The sequence below is a fragment of the Agelaius phoeniceus genome, chromosome 3, assembly GCF_051311805.1.
Source record: "Agelaius phoeniceus isolate bAgePho1 chromosome 3, bAgePho1.hap1, whole genome shotgun sequence".
In the NCBI taxonomy this organism is placed as follows: domain Eukaryota; kingdom Metazoa; phylum Chordata; class Aves; order Passeriformes; family Icteridae; genus Agelaius; species Agelaius phoeniceus.
The window spans coordinates 71,742,570-71,768,461 of NC_135267.1; the positions used below are offsets into that span (position 1 = coordinate 71,742,570).

General features: G+C 37.3%; 2 protein-coding genes across 5 annotated transcripts in view; one reads left to right on the forward strand and one right to left on the reverse strand.

The window, feature by feature from the left end:
• The window catches only part of TARBP1 (tRNA guanosine 2 -O-methyltransferase TARBP1), a 31,993-nt gene extending 10,175 nt beyond the window's left edge, over positions 1-21,818 (forward strand). For all 4 annotated transcript variants that reach the window (XM_077175591.1, XM_077175590.1, XM_054629370.2 and 1 more), the window contains 20 exons: positions 126-222; positions 514-689; positions 3,741-3,838; positions 4,506-4,667; positions 6,284-6,477; positions 7,142-7,397; positions 7,486-7,674; positions 10,920-11,119; positions 11,270-11,341; positions 12,216-12,336; positions 13,157-13,267; positions 13,835-13,984; positions 15,126-15,212; positions 15,776-15,972; positions 16,480-16,561; positions 17,897-18,068; positions 18,311-18,502; positions 19,470-19,594; positions 20,077-20,213; positions 21,442-21,818. In XM_077175591.1, coding sequence (XP_077031706.1) covers positions 126-222; positions 514-689; positions 3,741-3,838; positions 4,506-4,667; positions 6,284-6,477; positions 7,142-7,397; positions 7,486-7,674; positions 10,920-11,119; positions 11,270-11,341; positions 12,216-12,336; positions 13,157-13,267; positions 13,835-13,984; positions 15,126-15,212; positions 15,776-15,972; positions 16,480-16,561; positions 17,897-18,068; positions 18,311-18,502; positions 19,470-19,594; positions 20,077-20,213; positions 21,442-21,607 — 2,984 coding nt within the window. In that variant the 3' untranslated portion in view covers positions 21,608-21,818. The remainder of the gene's footprint in view (positions 1-125; positions 223-513; positions 690-3,740; positions 3,839-4,505; positions 4,668-6,283; positions 6,478-7,141; positions 7,398-7,485; positions 7,675-10,919; positions 11,120-11,269; positions 11,342-12,215; positions 12,337-13,156; positions 13,268-13,834; positions 13,985-15,125; positions 15,213-15,775; positions 15,973-16,479; positions 16,562-17,896; positions 18,069-18,310; positions 18,503-19,469; positions 19,595-20,076; positions 20,214-21,441) is intronic.
• Positions 21,819-22,372: 554 nt separating this feature from the next.
• Positions 22,373-24,214, reverse strand: COA6 (cytochrome c oxidase assembly factor 6). The gene is made up of 2 exons (XM_054630042.2): positions 23,928-24,214; positions 22,373-22,892 (listed from the first exon to the last, which is right to left on the reverse strand). Exons 1-2 carry the CDS (start codon positions 24,069-24,071, stop codon positions 22,797-22,799), a joined length of 240 nt encoding a protein of 79 aa, XP_054486017.1. The 5' UTR covers positions 24,072-24,214; the 3' UTR covers positions 22,373-22,796.
• Between the last annotated feature and the right edge of the window lie 1,678 nt (positions 24,215-25,892).

A 25,892-nucleotide genomic window follows, 5' to 3' on the forward strand; every position in this document is an offset into this window, starting at 1 on the left:
ACTCATGTTAGCATTGTTTTTTCTACTGTGAATTTATTAAAATAAGTTACAAACCCCGAAGTTTTAGAAGTTAATGCAAAGGTATTTTTTAGTTACTGTGGAAACCTTAAAATATCTTTAATCAGGAGAAAATTGCTTTATGCCTGACTGGTTTGAAGCTAAGCTTGTCTCAACAATGATTCTGTTGGCTGCTGATGTGGAGCAGATGAAGAATAAATGCAGGTAAGTATGAAATACCTTGTTTTACATTTCTGTCTTTTTCAATCCCCTCACTCCTGAAGGATCCACTGAAGCCTGATGAAGCTGGGAAGCTGTCCTCTTTTCTCTGTAGACTTTCCATCAGCCTGATCATTCCTTAGGCCTTGTCCAACTGTTGCTGCAGACTTACTGGGTAACATTCTAAAGATACTTAAGTGTCTTGGAAACGTGTCCTCTTTATTTCCATAAGTAACTTCAGCACTTAAGGCAGATACTCGGAAGAAGACTTTCTTTTTAATTTTTGTTTTTGTGTAGTGGAAAAAGCAACATAGAGTGGATTGAACTAGAGACTTTCTTGAACCCTCTTCTGGATGTCTTGATGAAACTTGGCAGTAATGCTTACATACCAACACTGAAAACAGATAAAAGCCTTCAGCTTCTCTTGAAGTTATTGCAGACCCGTTGGTTAAAATGTTCCAATGCACAAGATGGTTAGTGACATCTTCAGTCTACTGTGTCTTCTGTTCATTACAGTCTTAACTGCAGCTAAGCTACTTCACTGTTTCATGGCTATAGTCTCAAACTAATACTAGCCTAGAAGTGGTAAATGCAAAACTTGGCAATCTGGCATGTCTGTTATAAAACTTGAGCTGTGGGTCCAATCTTACAGGTGTCCTAAGGACTGGGAATTGAGAATGTGGAAACCTTCTGAGAAAGTAATTGTTGTCCATTAGGATTAGATTATCAGTTAAAATTTGAAAAGTGTGACTGTATTGCAAATATTTATAGGCAAATGAGTGGATTCCATGAATCATTTAGACACTTCAGAAAGAAGTAACTATAGAATCCCAGCCTAACCTGCTCAGATGCCACAGGTTCAGCCAGAGTATTCCCTGAGTGCATAAAGTGATCCTGCTGCACATCCTATTTTCTGAGTTGACTGGTAGGCTAAGGGGTGCCCTTTGAAATATGAGCCTGGTGATCTGTCTGGGACTGTTGCCCCCCACAGATGGAGCACTTTAACTTGTAGATCTTTCAGGAGAGTTTGAACAAAAACTATGGAGTCCTTACTACTCCTTTTGAGAGGACTTGGTCTGTTTGTAACCAGAATAGACCTGAATGTTTTTCCTGAGAGCAAATGAAAAATTGCAGTATTATTTTCATTGAATTTTGGGATGCTGAATGGGAATAGGAGGGATCTTGGTGTTTGATTTCTGCTCTTCCAGATTATTTTGGGATTTTTTTTCAGGGTGTTTATAATGTGGAATAGAAGAGTAGTTTTGGAGTGGGGAGGTTCCATATCTAGGCTCTTATTTGTAACAAAAATAGTTTTAGGTTATATATCCAGGTTTCATATACATGTCTAAGTGCGGTCCCAAAATAAATGCCACCCTCATTTTAACAAGTGCTGTATGCATTCAACTCCCTCCCCCCCCTTAAATTTTAGCTGTTTGTGTGAAATCCTGAGCACTGATTATGCAGGCTGTTAAATTTCATGTTGGACTATGGTCTCTCTGACTGGTGAAGTGGATCCCTTGAAATAAACTAAACTGGAAGTGTCCACTAAGCTACCACTGTGCGTTCAGCCTACAGCACAAGGATAGAACAAGCCTGAAACAGAACCCTACAAAACACATACAAACCCATGCTAATTTTTTAGTATCAATAATAAATAAGTTCCTTGTGCCTTTTTTCTTGTGCTTGCTAATGTACCTGCAATGGATTGCTCCTGCTGTGGGAATTTTGACACCTGACATGGCATGTTGAGCTCTGCTAACAGAGTTCCAAAGGTATGGCAAGGCTGAGCCCTGCAGTGTCCCCATCCTTTTGAAGGTCCCTAGAGGTGCTCCAGTACAGCCCATTATCAGTCTTTTGAGAGGCTTTCTGAATTGCATTGTAGTTTTATGTTAAGCAATGATTGCTTTTCTTAAAATTATTTTCTACAGTGTTTTTGTGCTTCTTCCTTCTGCACAGGAGAACCGAGTAATATATTTTTTTTGTGCTGCTGTGAAATGACTGAGGTGTGGGGTGGGAAGATTAATGCTGTGCAATACTAAAGTTATGTTTCTGTGTTGATTAAGTGGGAGGTGAAAAGTCTTGTTTGTCAAATGCAAAACAGTAAAATGGTAGGGAGTAATAAAGGAATTTAACCTTGTAAAACAAAAATAATTACAAGTGGGAAGTGTTTTATTTAAGAATATTTTTATGAGGATAGACATGCCTGAAATGCATGCTGAAATCATCAGCATTCTTCTGCAGTTCTTGCTGTCTAAACTGTTGTTAGATTCATTATTTTAAACAGTAAGATTTGGTAATTATTATCTTCTGCTAGTGTCACAGAGCCACTGGTAAGGAATTGGGTTTTATGTCCAACATGCTTAACTGAAGATTTTGTTTTATAAGTGCAGATGATGTTTTAGTGATGTGATATTTTCATGATGAAACATGATGATAATCTGACATAATTGAGCTGTTGGTACTAAACAATTTAAGCATTAGAAATGTAGTCCAATGAGCCATTTATAGTAGGGAATGTTGAAAGTAAGTACAGTATGGATTTGGAACTTCTGGAAATATTTCCCTCTGTATTTTTGCTTTTTGAAGACCTTACACTTCATGTAGCCAACTTATTCTGAAATGGTACTTAGGGTCAGCTCCAGAAAGAAACAGCAGCTGTAGCCGCTGGGTAATTCTCCTAAACACTGAAACTAATGACTGCTATTTTTAAAACAAGGTGGCCATGCAGAGTATTTTACTCTGTTTTCATACTGACATGTTATTTCCTTGGCTTTCAGCTAGCCCTTACCCTTGAAACACAGACTGCAGTGTGTTTGTGGTTAAATATGTTTTACAAGAGTGACCTACCTCCCTTGTGTATAAACTTGTGTCTTTGTTTGTGAAATGCTATGTACATGTGGTATACTTGGTAGCCTAGCCTTTTCTTGTGGACAATACCACATTTTGTGTCATAATTTTGTATTTTCATTTCCAATGTTAAGCCTGGAAGCTACTCAGCTAAAATCTTGTAAGGTTACAGCATTTCCAGAGATGAATTTTTCCTAAACATCAAAAAAACCAGACCAACAACCAGCAAGCCCCCAAAACCAGTTTTCAAGTAAAAAAATATTAGGAATGGACAAGTATATTTTTCTCACATAAAGTTAATTGTTGCATATGAAAGCTTTTGGTATTTATTTAAGACTAAGTTCAATAATAAGCTGTTTGTGCAGAGGATTAGGAGTAGAACAAAAGTGTGCATTAAAAATTGGAAAGTTGGACTGTGGTCTTCTGGTCTTGTGTGGGTTTTGGTTCACTAAAACATTGTGAATCTCAGGAAATAATATAATAATAATGTAATCTGGTTTGATTCTTTCAGCCTTATGGCTTACACTATGAAAGAGTACGGAGGTGTTTCAAGTTGTTTTTAGCTATTTGAGTACTGTTCCTGTATAACTTTGTAACATAAGCAAATCTGCATGATAGAATAAAATTCTTAAGGGAATTGTATTTCTGTGTATATACTTTTTTTTCCCTCCACACAGATGAAGTACTGTTCTTTATCTGGAAATCTCTTGTGACACCTGTGGAGAGTATTCTTGAATTTCTTCTCCGGCGGCTTATTACCAATGAGTTAAGCACTGTGAGTAATGATTATGAGACAAACTTTGGTGTGGTTTTGCTTGTTAGTTTGATTTACCAGTGTTCCTAAAGTTCATATAAAATCGTTGAACACCTAGAAAGTCAATTTGCATAGACACACTTCTGTTAACTTTTTTGAATGGACACAATAAGAAAGAAAAAAGAAGTTTCTTTACAAGTATTGTTTAGTGTCTGTAGTCTGCATTTCTTATTTCTTCTTAAATCGTAAGAAATCATATCGTAAGAAATCCTGAGTAGCATGTACTGCTTAATATCTACTAGTTTAGCTGTGTATGTAAGTTGTTAGGTGTTTGGAGGCTTTTAGTACATATTACTTGACTATCTTGCACTGTTTGCTCATTGCTGTGCCCGGTGTTTTCTAAGTTTCTACCCCAAAGAAACCTAAGACTTTTTAAGCAAAGCAAAAGTTAGAGTTGCATCAAGAGAATGGCATCTGAAAGTCAGTTTTAAAGATTTAGAAGTTAATAACCTCCCCCAAACAAACCCCAAAATTAAAAGTTTTTCAATTGCAATGACAGTTGTAGTTTTCCTTCTGCTGTCATTAGCAGTTTTGTCATGTAGTAGTCATGTCAGTAGTTTTCTTTCTGATTTTCAGTTTCATTTCCCCCTCTTACTGATTTGGATTGCATTTGTTTCCTCACATTTAGGTTGGCGACCTGGATCGTTGTGATCTGTACTTGGCTTTAATTCCAGAGATAATGAATTTGTGCTTGAAAGTCAACTTGAAGAAAATGTCATCTATCAAGAATTTCCTTTCATCCCTGATAAGTGCATCTATTCGTAATCTTCAGGAGAGAAGTTCTGAGAAGGTAATTTAACATTATTTACAACAATAAATATTAATATAAAACAAGCTAAGAAGTAGTAATTAAAACATATTCTAATAATTCTGCTAATATGCAGAATTTGGATTCTGTATTAATAACTATATAGACATACTTTAAACATAAGTTAACATACAATTGCTTATTTGTATTGTGATGTTTATAATGCATAACATTATATCTAATGTGAAGTTAAATAGTAGTTTGTGTGACTATTGTGTGTATGTGCATATATATTCCTTAACACACGTCTTTATTTGGCAGCATAATATGAATGTATAATATTTGTAGCTAAGATTTTTAGTACTTTGGTTTTTTTATATTGAATTATTTAGAAGTCTATATAGCTAAAGTAAAATTCGTACTGTAATCATGAACTATGTACTCAAAGATTTTTTTTCCTCAAATATGAACTAATCTTACTGATCAAATAACTGTTAAATGAAAATTTGTGCTTGTTGACTTCAAACCTGGAACATACAGAGAAAAAGAAACTCCAGAACGGAGCATTGCTTTGGCATTTTCATATAGTTATGTTGATTGTCCCATTGTTCTATGTGTTAGGCTACTGTATCTGAAATAGATAAATTTTCAAAGGGTAAAGAAACATTAATGACTTCCATGACAAAAAGGAGATTTAAATTAAGGTTTGTTGGTCAATATAAACTTTGCTCTTATTAATTGGTATTACTGTTTTGTTCAAGAACAGGTAATAACAACGTTAAAAGATTGTTAGTATTTAATTAGCTAGGTTTGTGTTTTAAGGGAACAAAGAACAATACTTAATTAATTTTATTTTTTTCCTTCATTTATGTGAATTATATACTTTTTCCAGTAGTTTCAAAGTAAACATTTTCTGGTTCAAACTCAGTGTTCACTGGGGGCCTTTACCAACTTATTTTGAATTTAGGGGAATTATATTTTCGTTATGGCTTCTTCAGCTGCTTCAGTTTCAGAAGAAGAAAATGCTGAGTAATAACAGATGAAAAAAGTCTTTCCTGTGCTCTAGACAGCCAAAGTAACTTGGAGATATTTAAATAACATCAAAATTTTCTTACTATACAGGCATTATATGCTTCTTGGCATTTTTTAAAATGAGACTTTTAATTTCATCCCTCTTTTGAATATATGTGTTTATCATACAAAATAGCCAGGGCATGGTTGTGATTTTTTAGGTGCTTGGAGCAGCTAGTGTGTTGTATTCCAAATTTCAGCTGTTGTGTTGGGTTTCTGAATAACTGGACCCACATCCTTTTTTCTAATTGCTCTCCAGCAATGTGTGTGAACTGTTACCTGGCAAGATAGGAGTGTTCCATCACAGCCACACTGCTTGCACTTCATGTCCAAGTGACTGGAATTTAGAGTATTTATGCTTCTGTCAGTGCTTGTAACTTGTGAGTGCTTGTGCTGCCCCAGCCCAAGCCAGGCTGCCTTAGGCTCAGGGGAAGAAAATACAGAAGTAGAAGGATGCAGAGCTGCTGCCTTATGATGTCTGTGGTGATGCCAAGAGGAGAATCATTAGAAGTATGTTATTAGTAGGTTATTTGTATCATATGAGAAGTTGGTATGTGTTTTTTCATGTATGATTTGGTTTTACTTAGGAGCTGAAGCTTAAGGAACAAATTAGAAAAGTAGCTAGCATGGCTTCACTGGCAGCTGTATGTGAGATAATGGATGGGGAGCTGCAAGTGCACCTGGAATCTCTGCCTTCTGTGGATGCCCTGAAGAAATTCATTTCCTTTTCTCAATTCAATGAAGTATTAAAGAAGCCATCTTATATTGAAGAAAAAAATAGGTATGTCTGCTAAAGTTTCAGTAATTCTCTAGAAGAAACTTGATTAATGTGAAGCAGTGGTTAAGATGGTGGCTTTTCCTGTTCTTTGACAACTTCTTGCCAAGATAAAAAGGAAGAATTCTGTACACAAATTGTTCACTCAGTTGCTCTTTTGTCTTAACATCCAGGTTTTGGAACATTAAAGCAGCCATAATTGATTAGACCAAAGGTTCTTTTGTTAAGTCCTCTAGTTTTGTGAAGCCAGAGCTAGCTATGAACACTGCTTACCCTTAGGCCAGATTAAATATATGTACACTGCAGAAAGCCATGACATGTACACAAGCAAGTTTAAATGTAAATTATTTACTGTTGGGAAGGGAAACCAGAGGAAGCCAGAGAGCCAAACCCCAAATACTTGGGTAACAAAAAACCACAGCCAGCACATAGTGATGTTTCCACTGAATACTCTCACAGGGTAAGACAAGCCCATAATTGATTTTTCTCTTTTAAAAACCACTTAATTTTTAGATTTTCTTTTCCATGTACTTGTCCACGTGAGCTGTATAAATCTTAGCACCTTGACGTAGTGCAGTGAGTTTGTACAGTTAAGCACTTCCTGGTGGAGTAGGAATGTGCAGGATAAACTTAACACAATATTTATTTAAGAAAAGTATTTTTTTCACAGCTTATGTGAAGAAAAGACATCTCAAGGATGGGGGAAAATTGTTGCGCGCTATGTTCGCGACCAGTGGATTTGCCTCCGTTTTGTTTTAAATTCATTTGCAACTCTGGCTCAAGGGTGTGAAGAAACTTCAGTAATGTCACTGTCCATGGCTGAAAGGTCAAAAGAAATTATACAGTCTGCATTGGAAGCCCTGTCTATTCTTCCTTCAGACCAAGTTTCACCTGTGTTTGACTGCATGAGAGTCCTTGTTCCCAAGGTAAAATATTAACCTGCACAGTTTTAATAGGTTTTTGGGTGGGTTTTTATTTGTTAAATGTAACAATTTTTTATCTCCTTATTTACAGCTTCTGGATTCATCAGAGGCTCTCTGCATAGAAGCATTTGATTTGGCTTGGAAAATTATATCCTCTTTGAGCAACACACAGCTAATATTTTGGGCCAATCTAAAAGCTTTTGTTCAGTTCATCTTTGATACTGAGGTTCTAGCTGTTGCTGCAAGTGCAAAAGGTCAAGCATATACCAAAATAAAAGAGGTCAGTTTCAAGAATTCTTTTTTTTTTTGAGAAGGGAACATAAATTTTGTGTGGATGTAAAAATGTATTTTATGCTTTATTTTCCCTTCAGCTATTGTTGTGAATTTTTCATTTCTGGAAAGGCCCAGGGTTGAGAGTGTTAAGATAAAAGACCTTAGAATAAGATTGAAGATAAACAAAGATATTGTTTCATCTTGTGGCACAGAAAATGAAAAGTACTGTGTCATTGATTTTTTTAGACTGTTCCCTATCTTCTGCATGCAGTAAAATTAGTTTTTTTCATTTATTTTATTTTTACTTAAAAATAAACTTCCTCTTCCTCTTGACTATTTTGTTTCGGATATGACACCTGAACTGTCATAAACTATTAATATTCTGGGAAAATGATGCCTTTTTCTAATAGTTTACTCTTTATGAAAATGGTGTCTTAGATGAAAAGCTAGAACAGTTCAAAATTTTGTAGATGCTCTTGAATAAAGCATTTTTACTGCTTCTTTAAAGGTTTCTTTTCCTCTGTTAGTCCAAGTGTAGAAAAAAAAAAACACACAGTCACCTTAGAGTTCAGTTTAATACTGCATGGGAGACCTGCTTCCAGAGTTAAGGAGAAAAATGCAATCTTTATTCTTCTTTTTTAAGATTTATGCAGCTGCCAGAACTCCAAGAGTTCTTGCATGTGTCGTGGTGTTCTTTTTTTGATTAAGTCCAGAAAACCATATTCAGTACTGGGATGTTGGTTCCTATTGGCTTTATACACTGCAAAGTTGTTAGCTGTTTCTTTTTACATAATCTTTCCTGGGGATTTTTTCTTTTTTTTTTTTCCCTCTAAGTATTAATTAAATATTTGTACAGAACAGTCCACAGTGAGTGCAAGACTTTAGTAATACATTGTGAGCTATCTACCAGTGTATTTGTCTGTTAGATTTAGAACCACATGTGCTGCTTTGCTCTTGGCACAAAAATCACACTGGGAGGGGTTGCACTTTTCCTTTGAAGCCACCATAAGTAGCCCTGCCCTGGTGTCACACTCATAACTGTAAGTAATAGCAAATGTCTCAAATTTATTTTCAGCCCAGACGCAGCAAAATTGCTTTTAATAAAATACAGAAATTGACACTTTCTAGCTGTTTAAAACTGCTGTGATATATCTGTATTAGTCTTCATTACCTTGAAATGTAGCCCCAATTATTTTCTTTGGTTTTTTTTTGAAAACTTGATTGAAATGAATGTTACAATTCTTTATTTTAAACACTTTGCATTTGTAGTCTCCCTGTGGACCCAGGCCAAAATAAGAAATGTATGTAATGATGATAAATTATCTCTTCTGTTGTAGAAGTTGGTTGGCTTTTACTTTTCATGAATATCTGTAACAGCTAATTGTATGCTCAGTGTTGCAATAACTAATGAGCTATAGTTAGTATTTTATTTTTCTTGATCGTAAAACCTGCTTAAATTCTTACAATTACTGCCTTAACTTCAGCATTAGTATTTCAAGCATTATGTAAGGTGTGTTTTGCCAATGTTGAGAGTGTTGAGTCCATGTGACAGCTATCCCATTGTCTGCAGTGGGACATACCATGGCAGCAGGCATCAAGGAGCTAATGAAGGTCTCCTATGCTCAACAAAGGGCTTCTGGCTGAGCCACCTTCTGCCCCTTCATAAGAAAATGAAGATAAAGTTCCCAAGCAAGTGCCTACTTATGTATATTCTTATTCCAGTCCTCAACAGTCCCTGTGCCATTGACCCACTGTGCAATTGTAGCTAAAGAGAAGAAAATATGGACCTGCCTGATGTTGATTTGTCACAGAAGCGCAATTTTAATTTTTTTTACCACAGTGCACTCTGTCTTTTTAATAGTTAGAAGGGGTGGAACAAAGGGGTATTTTTCAGTCAAAAAAGGGAATATTGCTATGGTAATACTGAGAAGGGCTTCCACAGAAGGTGCCCAGAGCACTGTCATCTTTAGATTAATTTCTTCTGCCGCACTCTTCTTTTTTCTTTGTGATTATTCTTATGTTAATTATGCTAGAACTTAAATACCTTAAATTTCTTTTGTGTGTCCTGAACTTCTACTATATTAGTGAAACAGCTGAAAAAAATTTCAGGATTGAGAAATGCATAGTAAATGCTGTGCTGCTTCCCTACAGGTGAAACAATAACTCAGTTTTGGAATTACTAGGAAAGTTACAATACCTGTCTTTACACTGGAAAATAGGTTTGAAATCTTGGTAAAAAACCTATATGCTACTAGGGTAGAGCTTTCTTTCCAGCAAGTGTTCCTCCAGACTGCATTGCAGTATTTCAGTTTTAAGTTCTTCATGAGCTTCTTGGTGCTTTAATGCTTAACAATTCAGAACAACTTTCTCTATGAAATCAGCATTACTGACAAAGAATTTTCACATTATCAAAACTGTCATTTCAGTGCAGGGAAGCAAAGCAGCTTTGTCTATTAGGAGCTGTTACACCGTCTGAAAAATTATTTTCATGGACAGCTCTAACTGATGTCTAAAAAGGAATTCTTAGAAAGCCTTACCTGTTCATTCTCTATCTCCCTGCCCTCTCCCAGATGCTTGCAATTTCTTAGAAACAAAATTTACTTTGTATGTGAAATTTACTCTTGCACTTACCCTAAGGAAGGGAAAGAAATGTTTTGGGGCCATTTTTCTTGTTTTGTTTTGTTTTTCTTGGTTTTTTTTTTGGAAAAGCTTTAGATAGCAGTTTCAAATATCATAAATATGCCCTCCTTAAAAACAAAAAATAAATGGTACAAAGACACTTTTGCACTTTAACTTAAATATGAACTTTTAACTTAAATATGAACATGAATGTAATCCTCCTTAAAAAACAGAACTAGTGATATGGCAACTTATATAAGAAATTTTGCTTTATGTTTAATTTTTTTTTTGTAAATTGGTATAAGGATTGATTAAAACACTAAGTTTGTTCTCATGAAGTAAGCCCTGGCTCATTTGTTCCACTTACCAGGAGATTTGATTAAAGCATCTGGCATTTTATCTGTTTAAGCAAAGATCAGTTCTGGTTTATAAGTATATACTGGGCCAATTGTTGCCCATTCACCTGCTCTTATATCAGGGAATTATAAACAGGTTGAAGACAGCATTTACCTGAGCAGAGATAGGATGCAAAAGACCATGAGACCTATTAAAATAATATCACTGCAATTTTTTTTCTAATAGATCTGGCACTTCTGAAAACTAGATTTTGAATCTTTTATTTCTTATTTTCAGATAATTTTCAAGCTCATAGATCTGTCCACTACAAAGACTGGAGTCTTCAATTTAGTCCTTAGTCATTGTTGTCAGTCTTGGATATTTCCCACTGTTGATGAGAGAAGTGCCTTGACAAATGCTTTCTTAAATGCTGGAAATTATAGTGAACTTATCACTGAGGCTTGTGTCTTTGGAACTGTATTTAGGAAAGATCAAAGGTATACAAAAACATACTTGTGATTTCTATTTTAAAATTTTGTGTGTTTTTTTTTTTCTTTTCAACTTTGAGATGACTATTGAAAAACTGAAAACAGATTTTGTATGTTACTCTGCTAATTTTGTTGCTATGTCTTCTTTCATCTCTGAAGACACATTCAGGATGTGCATGCCTTCATAGAAAACCTTGGAGAAAAATGTGCAGCAAATGTTGTTACAGAAAGGTAATGCTTTTGAGGATACATCTTACAGTATTTGGTGTGAACTGTGTCTTTGTCCTGGTTGTCTTTGGCTCTGAGAGTAAAGATGCTGATTTTGAAGTCAGGCTTATCATATAGTCATAGGATATCATGAGTTGAAGGGGACTCACAAGGAATATATTCATAACCTTTTAAAAGACTGGGAAAAGGGTTGTATATCACATTATATTCATAATTCAAATACAAACTTTTTTATAGTTTCGCTCCCATTTTTATTCAGTGGAAGAAATTCAGAGAAAAAGTTATTTCACCTTGTTTTCAGAAATGTTAGTGGTTTATAAAACCTGAAGTTCTAAAAATAATCTGCTGCAAAAGTTCACTACTCTGTATTTTCTCCAAGAGCTTTTTTGGTAATCATGTATTTTCTTGTGATGCTCTGCAGCTGTCACAGCCTATAATGTCATTAATTTTACTCTTGCCATGAATTATTCTGGATGCCTGTACTTAGCTAATAGGAATGAAGTGTTGTTTGGGACTAGATATTTGACCAAACTGTAAGCATAAATTAGTTGTTAGAAGATTACAGTTTACAGGCACAAAATTTAAAAAACTTTCTGATGCAGCTTTTTCTATAGAAAAGTTTTTTAAACACCTAGATGTTACTAAAGAACTCTAGATAGGGTCAGGGTCAGGGGGTCAGGTTTTGAACTCACTAATTTTTTTCATCACCAATGATGAACAGATTTTAAAATGCCAGTTCTGGGTATTTTCATGTTGTCTCACTGTAGACAAATTGATGGCTGTATGTTCCAGATGATATTTGGTGCTTTTTTATAATTTAGAAATTATCTTTATGTCTAAACAAGTAGAGTTTTTTATTTTTATTAATATTTTACAGTACAAATCGAGATGATCACTTTGTTCGCATTTGTGCTGTTAAATTTCTGTGCTTGTTGGATGGAACAAATATCTTGCATAAGAGGTTTATGGAAGACATTTTCATCAAACTACTTGATAAGGTAAAATTTCTCTTGGTATATAAATGCACTGTTAGTACAACTAGTAAAATGCAAAATATTTACCGTTGCCAGGATGCATTTATGGTTGTTTGTGTAGACTCTAGATTTGCCAAGTAATATGCTTTTCTTTGTTATGAGAAGTTAATTCAACCAGAACAAATAAAAATTGCCTTTTGCATTTATTTCACTCTTTTTAGTGGATATTTTGGCTTCCTGGAACATTATCCAAATTGTAACCAGTGTTCCATTAAGAATCTTCCTTTAGGCTGCATTCTGAAGCACTGCATTTCACTTTAACTATTGCAGACTACCTCTTAAATTGAGAGAGCTACTGTCTCCATAGAATACCTTTATATATAGAAATGATGGAGAAGGTTGGAGTCCAATTTTTGTTTATATCATAGCTACTTATGCAGTGGCAGGAGTCTGAAGTCAAAATTACTGCAGCTGCTATTAGAACATCACCCATACGTTCTGGTACTGTTGAATCCTGCTTTTGTCTGAAGAACTAGGAATGCATGGGTCCCTCATTCCTCTCAATTAAGTACTGCAGAGAAATGATTAATATTTGTGTTGTGAGATGTGTTCCCCACCAAGCGGGGAAAAGTGAGCTTTAGTCGCTATTTGCTTACTTTATTGTTTAATTATAAGCTTCAGAATTTAATTCTTAATAAATTAGGTAAATATATTTTCCTAAGCTTATGTTCAGTGCTGATCCTATCTGTGTAGTAGATGCTGCTTTCTTAGTACAGAAAAGTGTATTTACATGTATTCAAATCTAAAGGAAGAATAGGCAATAAACCTTTCAATTCTCTTTCAGGATGAGCTGGTGTCTAGGTCTAGAACACGCTATTATGCAAACTCTTTGCAGCATAGAATTAAAAACCGGGTATGGCAGACACTCCTCGTTCTTCTCCCAAAGCTTAACCAGGTATTGCTCTTTACAATTAATTTTTAAATAAATAAATACATACCTACTTTCAAGACCTAATTTGGTGTCATGCAAGCTGCATATGTTAAATTACAGCAGGGTATAAAAGGCATGTAACCTGTGGCTGACGTGGAAGTTCTGTGTTGTAGAAATTTTGTGTAGTTTAATTCTTTTTCTGAAATCATGGATTTATCATGCATTTCTAGAGGACATTGCAAACTGATTCTTAGATTTGTGAGTTTTAGGAGGCCAGATTGTTCCTGTTAAAGCTAACTAAATGTTTGTGCTGACTATCTGATTGAAAGCTTTTCATTTAGTAAAAACGTTGCTAGTTTATGAGCAGTCAAGAAATTGGCAAGTGTTACTTTCATCAAATGCTGCTTCATAAGAAAATATTTGCAAAGTATAATAAAGAAATTAGATGGTTTTAAGATGTTTTAATTTGCATCTTGAAAAATTTAGCTAATATTTTGATAAAGGTGAGAATGTTCTTTTATTTATTTTATTTTTCTTCATGGAAATAACTGTAGTAATATACTAAAGGATTGCCTGATTTTGTTTTCTCAGAATTTTTTGAGTGGAACTCTTGACAGAGTTTTTCAGGCTGGATTCAGTAATAATCAGGCATCTGTGAAATACTTCATAGAATGGATTGTTATCTTGACTCTACATAAATATCCCCAATTCCTTGATAAATTCTGGGATTGCTTTTGCTATGTAAGTAAGACCTTTGGCATTCATTTGGAGAGTAATTTGAACAAAGAGGGTACAGTTTGTAACCCCATACCTTATTTTTTGTGTGTTCCAGTCTTCCTTTAAAAGCAGAGGGCTGCTGAGCAGTTTAGCTTGTGAGTCTGAGCAATAATCTGAGACACCTAAAATTGGCCAAAGAAAAGTCAGTTCTTCCTGTTGAGAGATTTCCTTTTATGATGTTTTATTCTGGGCAGAGTGGAGCTGGCACAGTGAGCCAAGACTAGTCCAATATAAGAGCCATCAGGACCACATGGACACTGTAGATCCTGGGTCTGGAGGTCTGAGTTACTTGTGGTTTCCACAGCCCACCTTTTTTTGTCCCATATTCTTTGTCAGTGAGAACATGACTTGTATAACACATATTCAATTTACAGCTTCTAATATGGACTTTCCTCATGGTAGAGTTCTGTAATGAGATTTTAGAACTGGAGCAGGATTTGAGTGATGATACCCAAAAGTTGTGAAAGGGTTGACTGAGGAGAGCTGACTGTTTCAGAGTTCCTTCCAAAAGCTTGGGCTGTTGGAATTGCTGTCCTTTTAGCAGATGATAATTTGTTGGATCAAAGTGATTTCATGCTGATAATAACAAATGTACTATCACAGTGGGCCCATTCCAACCATCAGGGCAGGCAGACAACACAGAGATTTATGAGAAAGGAATACAGATTGCATTTTCAGAGGCTCTCCTGGTGTTGAGGAATACATTTAGTGCAGGTGGCTCTGTGTGCAACTGCAGTGTGTGCTGCAGATTGAGCTCTGGGTAGTGGGAGCCCCAGGCAAGAGGCTGTGGAATGGTGCTGATCTTTTGCATTCCTGGGGGAATACAGTGAACTTGGCTTCAATTTTAGCTCACTTATACCACTATATACTTCATTCTGGTTGATGTGTTAAGAAAAAGCAAATAACATGGTAGGAAGAATTAAATCCTAATAATATTGACCTTGTATCATCAGAAATTTGGCTGTGGAAACAAGTAGATTTTTAATAGTGTCATTATTATTGCATGTGCAGAACATGGTGTGAAAATGCATACAGTATAAAACCATTTTATATATGCATATCTCTTGTTACATTCTTTTTTACGTACTACATACTTTTACTTTAGGATGAAGACAAGCTTAAAAAAAGCATCTGCACATTTTTATCAGTGTTGGCCCACTTTGACATCATTCTTCAAAATACCCCAGAGAAGGTACATTTCTCAAAGAATGTTCATTCTTTATTCACTTCCAGTGCTTATACAGAGTTCTGAACTGAAAATAGGCTGCCAAAATGGTTAAGTATCTCTTTAATACCTACTTCCTACTAAGGTATCCTTTGTTATGCAAAACACCAACTCTTCCTGTCACATCTGTAAAATACTGGACTTTGGAAAATTAGCTAACTTGGCAGGTGTTCTGGATACATAGAGCCTGATTACCTGTGAACTTTTCTAGAATAGCTACCCCAGTTTTACATAAACATGTGGATGCACCTGGGTTTATTGTTCTTGCTGCTCTTTTAATCAGAAGTAAGTAGAGGTTTCCTTGTAGGCAGAATAATGATTTTTAGAGCAAATGAATACCTTTTCAAAGAACAAGTGAGGCTGTAGGTTTTGTCCTGATGAGTTGGAAAGAAGGAAATTAATATAATTTTAAAGCTTTGTGATTTCCAAAAGGATATCTTTTGAGGAACTTTTTCTTGGGCCACTCATAACTTCTGAACTGTACATTAAAACTTAACATGAAAGAAGCTTCTTTGTCTTTGCTTCTTTAGAAGCCAGCTTTGAAGAAAGCCCTCATAGTTGTTCTGCAGTGGTGTTTCAGCCATAATTTCAGCGTTCGACTTTATGCATTAATTGCCCTTAAAAAAATCTGGGCTATGTGCAGAATGCTGCATGTGGAAGAATTTGAAGCTCTGACACCAGTTATTGAATCTAGCCTTCAACAAGTGGAAAACATGCACGGCACAGGGTTAGTAACATTGTTTACGGCTTAACATTGTTCTTCTGAGCCATTTGCAGCAAGTTACATTTTCTAAATTGGCACTTTATAATTTTTATGGGGGTTTTTATTACTATTTAAAAAGAAGTTGGTATGGGGAGAGATGATACGGAAAAAAAGCAGCAAAGGGAAGAGTCTTGACTTAGTTGGTTTTTTTTAACAGCTAAAATCTGACACTGAACCATAGGCTAGTATCCAATTTCCATGGGATACTTCTTGCCAAACTCACTCCTTTTGATAATAGAATTTGGAGACGTGTCTTTCTTTTGGGCCTTTCTTGAAACATGAGTAAAGCTTATTTTCTGAATGCTGTAATTTTTTAAAAATGGGCCCTTACTTAATTGTTGAAGTATTTTCTTTCCTGTACAGGATACAGTAAATAAATTAGGTTCCCTTATGCCAATTTTATGATTGAATTTTTAAATTTAATTTACCTTGCTTTTTAAATGTATCTTACATTACTTTCTGCACTTGCAGGAATGCCAGAAGGAACTGGCAGCGAATCCAAGATCACTTCTTCTTTGCAACATTTCATCCAGTTGAGGATTATAGTCTAGAGGCAAGACCACACTATTTGTCTAGTTTTGCAATTGTATTTTTATCTTTTTTGGTATCTTCTAATGTGGGATGAAATTATCAATCAACTATTATTCATTTAAACCCCCAAAAATTACTTCACCCAGATTGTGATGGGCTTTAGACTGAGATTGCATCTTAGTTTTCCTACTTGATACTGTGTTAAAAACCCAGGTCAGTTAGGAAGAGATATGGGTGATGAATGTGCCTATCTGTGGGAATTAATCAGGTTTTATATTTGTGACTGGAAAGGTTCATTCTAGTAACTGAAGAGCATCTACTTAGTTGAGGTAGTTTATTAAGATTTTTAAGGCATCTGTTCCCAGAAGTTACTTGAGGTTGCTTAGCTGGATTGTTTGATGCAAATGGGATAGAGATACATCACTTCCAGAGCACCTTTTTCAGCCACCTTTTTTGATACAGCTCAAATAACTAACAGCTGAATAAACGTTTTCATCATTGAAAATGGAAGGAAGGCAAAAATAAGGGTGCAGATCAATAGAAGAGACAGAAGAACTAAGGTCAAAATACAGGATATTCATGGATATGAATGGGGTATATGTTTTTGCAGAAACAGTGCCATCTTTGACAGAAGAAATTTTTTCTTCTTTTAACTGTTGTTCTGTGAAATATTTTTGTGAACACAAATATGCTAAACAGTTGAAAGTAAAAGTCCTTAACAGGAGGAAAAAAACCCAACAAAGCAAGACTAATATTGTGAAGCATTTAAATGTATTCAGGGTGCATCTTCACCTTTGTCTTGAAGGGCACATTCGGATAAACAAAATCTGGGTTTTAAATTCTTTGACTTACTCAGTCTTTCCCTTGGAATATGTGCTTTTTCCTCCTTGATAAATCGTGGTTAGCTAGATGTATTGGTTGTGCTGAGCTGGATTTTACCATTAGATCTTAATGCTTTCAACTGTTTTTCTTTTGACATTAAATAAATCCGCATCCTTTACTAGAAAGTTCTAAGAGTGTTTGGCAACTCTTCAGTGTTACACATACAAGATTTTCTCTAGACCCTTGTGCTGAGAAGCATAGTGTTAATTCTTTGGAATTCTAGAATTTCAGTACAGTAATCAGTGCAGATCCTCAGGAAAAGTTTAGTTAGACAATAAGTCTAGATTTATGGAAGTTTTGGATAGCACTATAAGTAAGGTTATGAATATTGAGAGATATACTGGTAAGCTGTATTAAGTACCAAGAAAAAACAAGTATTAACACACAGGAGGCTAGATAGTAGACATGTTCCATTAATTATCTATTTTTGTTTGCTTTAGTGACTCCCTGCTGATAACACTGTGTTCCATTGCAGACAATATTTTACATTATTCCCCGCCTTTCGGAACTGGCTGAGGATGAATGGATCTCCCTCTCTAGATTTGGCAGATTCACTGACATTCCTTTGCCAGCAGCGTTTCAGTGGTGCCACTCCCGAACGGAGCTTCGTGAGCTGAAACCAAGTGACTGGGCTCAGCAAGACATGGGTAACATATAGCCCATCTGTAGTAATTTAATTATTTGTATGGGGTAGCTGTGCACATCTGTATTCAGTCTGACCTCTGGTTTTCAGCTGAAGTAAACTTGCATCTGTGTGAGCAGAACATGTCCCATAAAATAACAGTAGATCATGAATCTTGAGTATTACCATTTGGATTATCTTCTTTATTGAAGCACTAGTTTCACTCCCACTTGCATATCCGTATGAACATACAGTTTGTTGTTACAGGCTCACATTTGGCTGAAGCAGACAGCCAGACAGAGTGGACTGATGTTCAGAAGAAGATTATACCCTGGAAGAACAGTACTCCTAGTTTAGACTTGGAAATGGCATTTCAGGATCGTGCTGCTAAACTTGGCAAATCAAACAGCAGATTGATTGTGGTGGCTTCACTTATTGATAAACCTACCAATTTAGGAGGTAAGGTTGATTGCACATAGTCAAACTTTTATTTTAGACCTTGGAGCACACTTAGAGAATAGAAGTTAATTTCATTTTATGTTGATAATTAGAAAATTATTTAAGTTCTGCTCAGAAGAATAGATCATTATCCTAAAAGAAACTGGTAGCCAAAGAAAGGGGCCTTCTACAGTTACATTTTAAGGAAAAAAAAGAAGAACTTGCACATAGCATGCATTAACTAAGTAGAATTTTGCTACTAAGTTAAGTCAGCTCTCTCCATGTTTTCTTTGTAATGTATTACTGTTTTTAAACAAACATGCTCAGTTTCTTGCTAATTCTGTATTTGCTACAGTTGAGTTTTTCAACTGTGTATGCAATTAGAAGAAATTACTTGCTTTTGCATTTTTTTCTGTAACAATTAAGCCAAATCTTGTAAATGTACAAGATTCTCATGTCTGTTGGACAGCAGGGTCCCATTTCCCCATTAAGAACTGCCTTCACGATGTGTCAGCTGTGACATAATAAATCCTGCAAATACTTTATTGCCATTTGTGTTTGATGTTAGCAGTTTCAGTAACTGCAGTGAGTAATGAAAAGCCCACAGGCTATTGCTGTCTGCACTGTAATGCTGTGATGTGTCATCCTCTGTCATTTAACAGGTGTGTGGATGTGTCAAACCATCCATCCTTGCTAAGGCTTGGACACTTGACTCCTTACTTTGTATAATTAGTATTGTAAAAGCATGTTGGCAAGACACAGCGCTTTTCTAATTTTTATCTTTCTGCTAAATTACAAAACACTTTTTTCCTGTAATTTATATGGAACAAGATGTGGCTTGGAAGACCTGAAACTAATTAAAAATAGATGACTAAAGTAGCCATTTCTCATTTGCATTCTCACTCATTCTCATTTGTCATTTTCACTCAGTGTTCTGGCTTGGTGTTCATTTTCTACACAAAAATCACTTTATTTCTTGTTTTTGTAGGTTTATGTCGTACAAGTGAAATATTTGGGGCATCTGCACTAGTTGTTGGCAGTCTTCATTATGTACAGGATAAGCAGTTTCAGCATCTGAGTGTTTCTGCAGAGCAGTGGCTCCCCCTTGTCGAGGTGAATGGAAATGTTTTAATAGCTAAAAAATGTGCTCAGAATCTTCAGTTTGTCAGATGCATAATTCAGAGCCTTACATTTTTTATCTTGAAAAAAATATCTTTTTGTTTAATGGAAGCTCCTGCTGTTATCTCTGACACTTAATCTTGCATGTTTGGGGTCAAACTTATAAAAAAGAATTTAGAAAATATTTGCAACTTCTTATTGCTGTGGTAAACTGATTGTGTGAGTTGTAATTGTTACATCTTTCTTCATTGTATTGGTGGGGGTATTTTTGCCATTAAATTTTTGTGCTACTGCTGAAGAGCTTTTAAAATGTTAAGCTATTTATATGGACAGAGTCTTTGGGGATGAAAGTCATTTATCTTAAAAAGTGTCCAAGTAAATTGTTTTGGGTTTTTTTTTTTTTTACAATAATTTCAGAAGTTTACAAAAGGTGATATTTATATATTTTCATATTTCTCTCTACTTTTAATGCACAGGTGAAACCATCTCAGCTTGTTGATTATTTACAGCAGAAAAAAACAGAAGGCTACACTATTATTGGTGTGGAGCAAACAGCTAAAAGTTTTGATCTTACAGAATATTGCTTCCCAGAGAAATCACTATTATTGCTGGGGTAAGAGCACACACTGTTTTGTAAACCCACCTCTTGCAGTCCATCCCTTTCTCTAGTCAGAGTTTTATCACATGAAAACCAAGTGACACCAGTGAAGGTGATTCTGGAATGGGAAATGATCATGGAAAGAGCAGTCCTTGGCTTTGTGTGCCAAAGACCACCAAGTATTGCTATCTACTGAATGACCCTTCTCATATTTAATAACCTATGCATACACTGTAACACCTTTTAATAAGGGGCGAAGGTAGCAACAGCATGGGTTGTATTTTTCTGGGAGTGCTGGAGACACCATTTGTTCAGTTTAGTTGTGTGGGGCCCTCTCTGTGTGGGCTGTGGGTTGTGAGCTCAGTGAGGAGGAGGAGGCTGCGTTTGTTCTGCTGAGCTCGGTGAGGAGGGCTGGAGCAGACTGAGTGTGCATGGCTGGGAGGTGATTTAAAAGGTCAGGATGAGAGGCACAAGGTGAAGTAGCAAGTTTTTGCAGTACAAGCAGAACATGGGACAACTTCAGAGAAAAGCAGTTCTCAGGTTGTATAAGCAGACAAGCCTCAGATGTGATACAAAGGCGGGGAGGCTATTCAAAAGAAATCTGCAGTAAAGCACATAGCAGTGAGAAAGCTCCTGGCATTGCAGGGCTACTGAGTGAGACCAGGAAGAAGGGCCTGGCTATCCTCTTAGGACAAAGATTTTTTTCCAACTTTTTTACATGTAGCTTGTCTTCAGAATGGAGTGCTCATAATCACTTTGTTCTATTCTAATTAAAAATAATAGTTTTAATTACCAGTAAACTTCAGTATTCTCTGGTGTGCTCAGTTTGGACGTTCCTTTGTGCCAAGACTGGAATGTAAAGTGGGCAGTTGAATTTTCCTGCTGTGCCAGCAGCTTCATACTATGTTGATTTCACTATATATGGTTTAAAAACAAAAGCAGAGAGTCTTAATGCTGGGTGCTCAGCTATTGCTTGACCAGTGAACTTGAAAACTGAGTCTTCCACCAGGTTTTCTACATCAAAAGTTAAGTCAGCTCTCTCCATGTTTTCTTTGTAATGTATTACTGTTTTTAAACAATTAATTTCTTGTCATCAGAAGTGACAAGAAATTGTGCCTTACCCCGTAGGCAGATGTGGTATTTGTCAAGAGGTGTTTGGATGCTGTTTTGACATTTGTATTTTTTGCTTTCTGAAACACACATGCCCTCTCTCAGATATGAGTTACTGTTTCTTCTTCCCTAGAAACGAACATGAGGGAATCCCAGCCAACCTGATTCACCACCTGGATGTCTGTGTGGAAATTCCTCAGCAGGGCATTATCCGGTCCCTCAATGTCCATGTGAGCGGGGCTCTGCTGATCTGGGAGTACACAAGACAACAAGTGATCAAGCAAAAACAGCAGCAATGACTGCCCAGAGTCTGGTGCCTTACTGTACAGCTGGATGGCTTCCTACGGTGCTACCACGTGAAGTTCTGGATAGATGAGATACAAACTCAGGGTGAATGAGGATTCTTATTGCATGTTCTGTTCTCTCCACTGTTCAGAGTGATTTTTAAATGCCTTAATACTTTACCTCCTTAAATTGTTGTATTGGAAATAAATACTATTTATATTGCAAGTGGTGTGTGTGTTTTTTCTGCTGAATGTCAGCACAGTACTGTGGACAATCTCGAATTCAGAACACAGGATTTTTACTGCAGGAACTTCAGTTGTGGTGACTGTGCTTGAAATTGAAGTTGTGCCTTTAAGCATAGTATTCAATGATTCCAGTACCTAGATATACTAGGTTATATGATTTTTGAAAGGTAACTCCACTTACATAATTACATTCAATCCTGCTCCTTGTTTAAATGCCTTCTACAGTCACAAGTATTAATCCTGCTGTAAACAGTCTGTACCTTTAAATAAAGCTACATCACTAAGGTAAATCCAATTCTACAAAAGGCCATAATGTGAGAATTGTCATAAATAACTGGACATACTTCTAGTAGAGATACTGACTGAAAACCTATCACCAGTGTAAAAATTCCTATTGCTTAAAAAAAAAAGAGCATCCTCCAAACAGTGAGTTACATATCATATGCACAGGATCCTTTAGGTCTTCTAATGACCACTGTTGTATAAGTTAATATCTGACTTAAACTGTATTTTAAAACACTTTGAAATACTTGGTAAATGACAAATACAAATTTTATTATACAACCCACTGTTTTCGACAAAAAAGGCAAGCTGGAATGGACTTTTTTAATTTAGGAATAGGGTGGGTCACTTACAGAAAAACAATTTCATTTTCTCTTTAGAATATGTACATAGCAGTATTAAATAATCACTTATTCCTGTGAAACAATTTTACTAATTATACATTCAAACCCTTGAATCTGTGAACAGCCTTGCACCATATTCCTTTGACTTAAACTCATCAAAAAGCTGTCCATGACCCCTTTTTTAGCAGACATGTGAGACCTGGCAACAAGAAGAGCAGTCTGCATTTCAGGGAGACTGCTACATTAGCAGTTCTTGCACTCAAGCAGCTTCTGTTGCTTTCTCTGGCTTCTTCCTCCTATAGTTAGTCTGACTTGATTTGAGAGCAGAGTTCCTAAGACTTTCCAGCAGCTTCTGGAGGACTATATCCTTCTGTTTCAAGCTTCTTTTTATATTTTAAAAAGTCTCTTCTTTTGTCAAAGTGTTTAACCTGTTTAAAAAGAGAAACAATGTTCATTGTAAGAAAGTAGCAAGAGGAAGGGGTTTTGTGTAAGCAGTCTTTGATCACTGAACTGAAGGAGGATTTTAATACACTAGTTAGGAGTTTCTTCTGTTGAAGACTAAAGAGTGGCGTGGTTATTTTTGGGAGTTCTTTACCATTTTGAAATCGAACTTCTGGTTTTTTAAGTTCACCACCCATTACTTCATAAGGATCTTACATGCTTTTCTCTTTTCACTGCTCTGAACAAAAATTATTTGTGATGCAAAGATAAGTCGAGCAGCTTTTCTATGGTATCACAGCCTGCATAACCTCTGAGTTGTGTCTAGAACCACTGATGTGCAAAGCCCTGCAGATGAGACCATCATCCCTAGAGATAACAAACACCAGAAATGCACTGTTCAAAGTGTCAGTGCAGCAGCTGTGAAGGTACTCAGGCTTTTTAGCTGCCTTCAGTCTACTACCTGCAACAGGAACTGTTCAGACCCTCAAACACCACTGGTACCAAAGGGCAGTGCCTATTAAAAACGAATTACAGCTTGAGCTCAGGAAACTAAAAAACACAACATGAATGGATTACATTGCAGGCAGATGCCTTACTGTGAAATTACACTGCAGGAAAAAAAGGTATTTTTATGCACAAGGTATCAGATGCCAGTCTTAAAATGCCATGCACTGCACAGCCTGCGTGGCAGCTCCCTTCTGCACTGGCCTTTAAACAGGAATTTCTGCATACTTCTACAAGCTTTCAAATATCTTCTAAAACTTTTTTTTTTTTAATTAAAACAATAACCCTGTGTGTTTATCTGGAAGTTTGAGACAGTATTTTCCTTTCTCTTTGTATTATACCCTTAACACTGCTTTTCTTAGTTCCCGGGCCAGTCAGGAGCCGTCCTTTCCCGGCCAGCCAGAAGTGTGCGAACCAAGCTCCGCCTGGCAGCACGGCAAGCCCAGGCTGCCCGGGCTGGGCACTGCGGGCAGCTGGAGCTGCCGTCCCCACGGAGCATCCCACTGCCCGGAGCTCACCCACTGCTGCGGGCAGCGCGACTCGAAGGCCCGGCGCAGCTTCTCGCACTTGGCGGCGTCATCCCCGTGGCTGTCCAGGCACTGCCAGAACTCGTCCCGGGCCCCCCAGCACGCCTTCCTCTCCGCCTTCGTCGGCGCCGCCATCCCTGGACACACCGAGGCCGCTGTCCGAGCGCTGCCCGCCGTGCCGCGGCTGCGGGGGAAAGCGCTGCCGGCTGCCGCTGCCGCCGCTGGGACAGCCCGGGACAGCTCCGCACAGCCCCGCACTCACCCGCCCGCCCGCCAAGGTCGCGCTCCGGAAGCGATCCCCGCCCTTTCCCCGGCGTGTCCCGCCCCGCCGCCGGTCCCGCCCCGCGGTGCCGGCACGGACATCCCGGCCGCTGGGCTCTCCCCGGTCCCGGCCCCGCCAGGGCTGCTGTAGCCTCTCGGTCGCAGAAGATGCTCGGAGAAAATGAATCATTTGAAGAAAATAAATCATTTGATTGAGCAGCAGATTGTAAGACTCGGGCAAGAAGTTAATCTACTCTGGCCCAAGCTCTTCTCCACTAGCACTAGTGCGAATTCGAACTAAACCTCAAGCTAAAGAAAAGCTGAGTCCTTTTGAAATGCTTTATGGAACACCATATAGAATACAAAAGAGAATGTCCACCCACTTTAAGAAGTAACACTGGCCACCTACATGGTGGCTTTAAGCAAACAGCTCAGAGAAATTGAAAAACCACGTAGCTGGAACTCAGAGCAGAAAGTTAGATGAGCCAGTACATAACATACAGCCTAGAGATTATGTATATGTTAAGTCTCTTACAGAGAACACTCTAAAACCACAGTAAGAAGGACCGTTCCAGGTGCTTCTCACCACCTTCACGGCAATCAAGATCAAGAAGCAGAATGCCTAAATCCATCACTCTCGAGTGAAGAAAGCCCCAGTTAGTGACACCAGTAATAATGAAAGACAAAAAGACTGCTGTGAAAGCACGTCAACCTGACCTAGGAATTCTTTCTGATAAAGAAGAACTAGCGACAAATGTCACGCAGAATTCCTAAAAATGAATATGTATGAACCTATTGCAAAATTGTATGCAGATGTATTTGAGAGAGAGAGGGAAAAAAAGACCTAAAGTTCCCAGAAGTACGCATGTCATTTTAAGAGAACAATTCCCACATGCGTCCAGCACTGTAATAAACATACCGGTTTTCCAACTTTCACAAAAGTTGTAAAGTTTTGTTTATCTCCGCAAAACAGTATCAGTTGCCTGATGTGCTTTTCTGTAGTTCATTTCTTTCCGGTGTCGCCCTCTGTTGTGCAGCGCACGATAAGCAGCTGAACTTCTCGTGAGTCCCGTGCAGTGCCCTAGGGGATTGTCTGCTCAGAGAAACGAAGTGTCTCTGCTTTCCTTTTTGACGCATGAGGAAGACAGCTGGATAAAATCACGGTGTAAAATGGTTGGGGCCGGACCGGTTTCCATGTGGTATTCATGAAGCCAACTCATAGGAGTTAGAATGCAAGTTCCAGTAATGCTGAGCAATGGCAAGTGCTCTGAGCTACTTCAGGCTTTGTTAATTTAATTAATTAGGGGGAAAAAACATCTGAGAGCACTTACGGCACTGGAAATTTGCCGTGCTTTAAATAGCATGACAGTAAGGTAAGTGACTGGGTGGAAGGCTGATAAAGATAGCGTATACATATAATGCATTTTTGACAGTTTTCCTTGCAGCAGGGTTCCTCCTGAGAGCTGGTCCATTGATTTCATTCAGCGTGCACAAACCACTCTAGAAAGGTTTCTTGGAACGGACTCTGTCATGGAGTCAAGCTGAAAGTGAAAGAAAAATGTACCCTAGCCATGGTGGTAAAAGAGCAAGAGAAGCCTGGGGCAGCCAGGTGGTGAGCGAGGTGGTGAGCACTGCCATAGAGCATCCAGAGGCACACGCTGTTTCATTATCTCATTTGGGACTTGGTGGCATTTC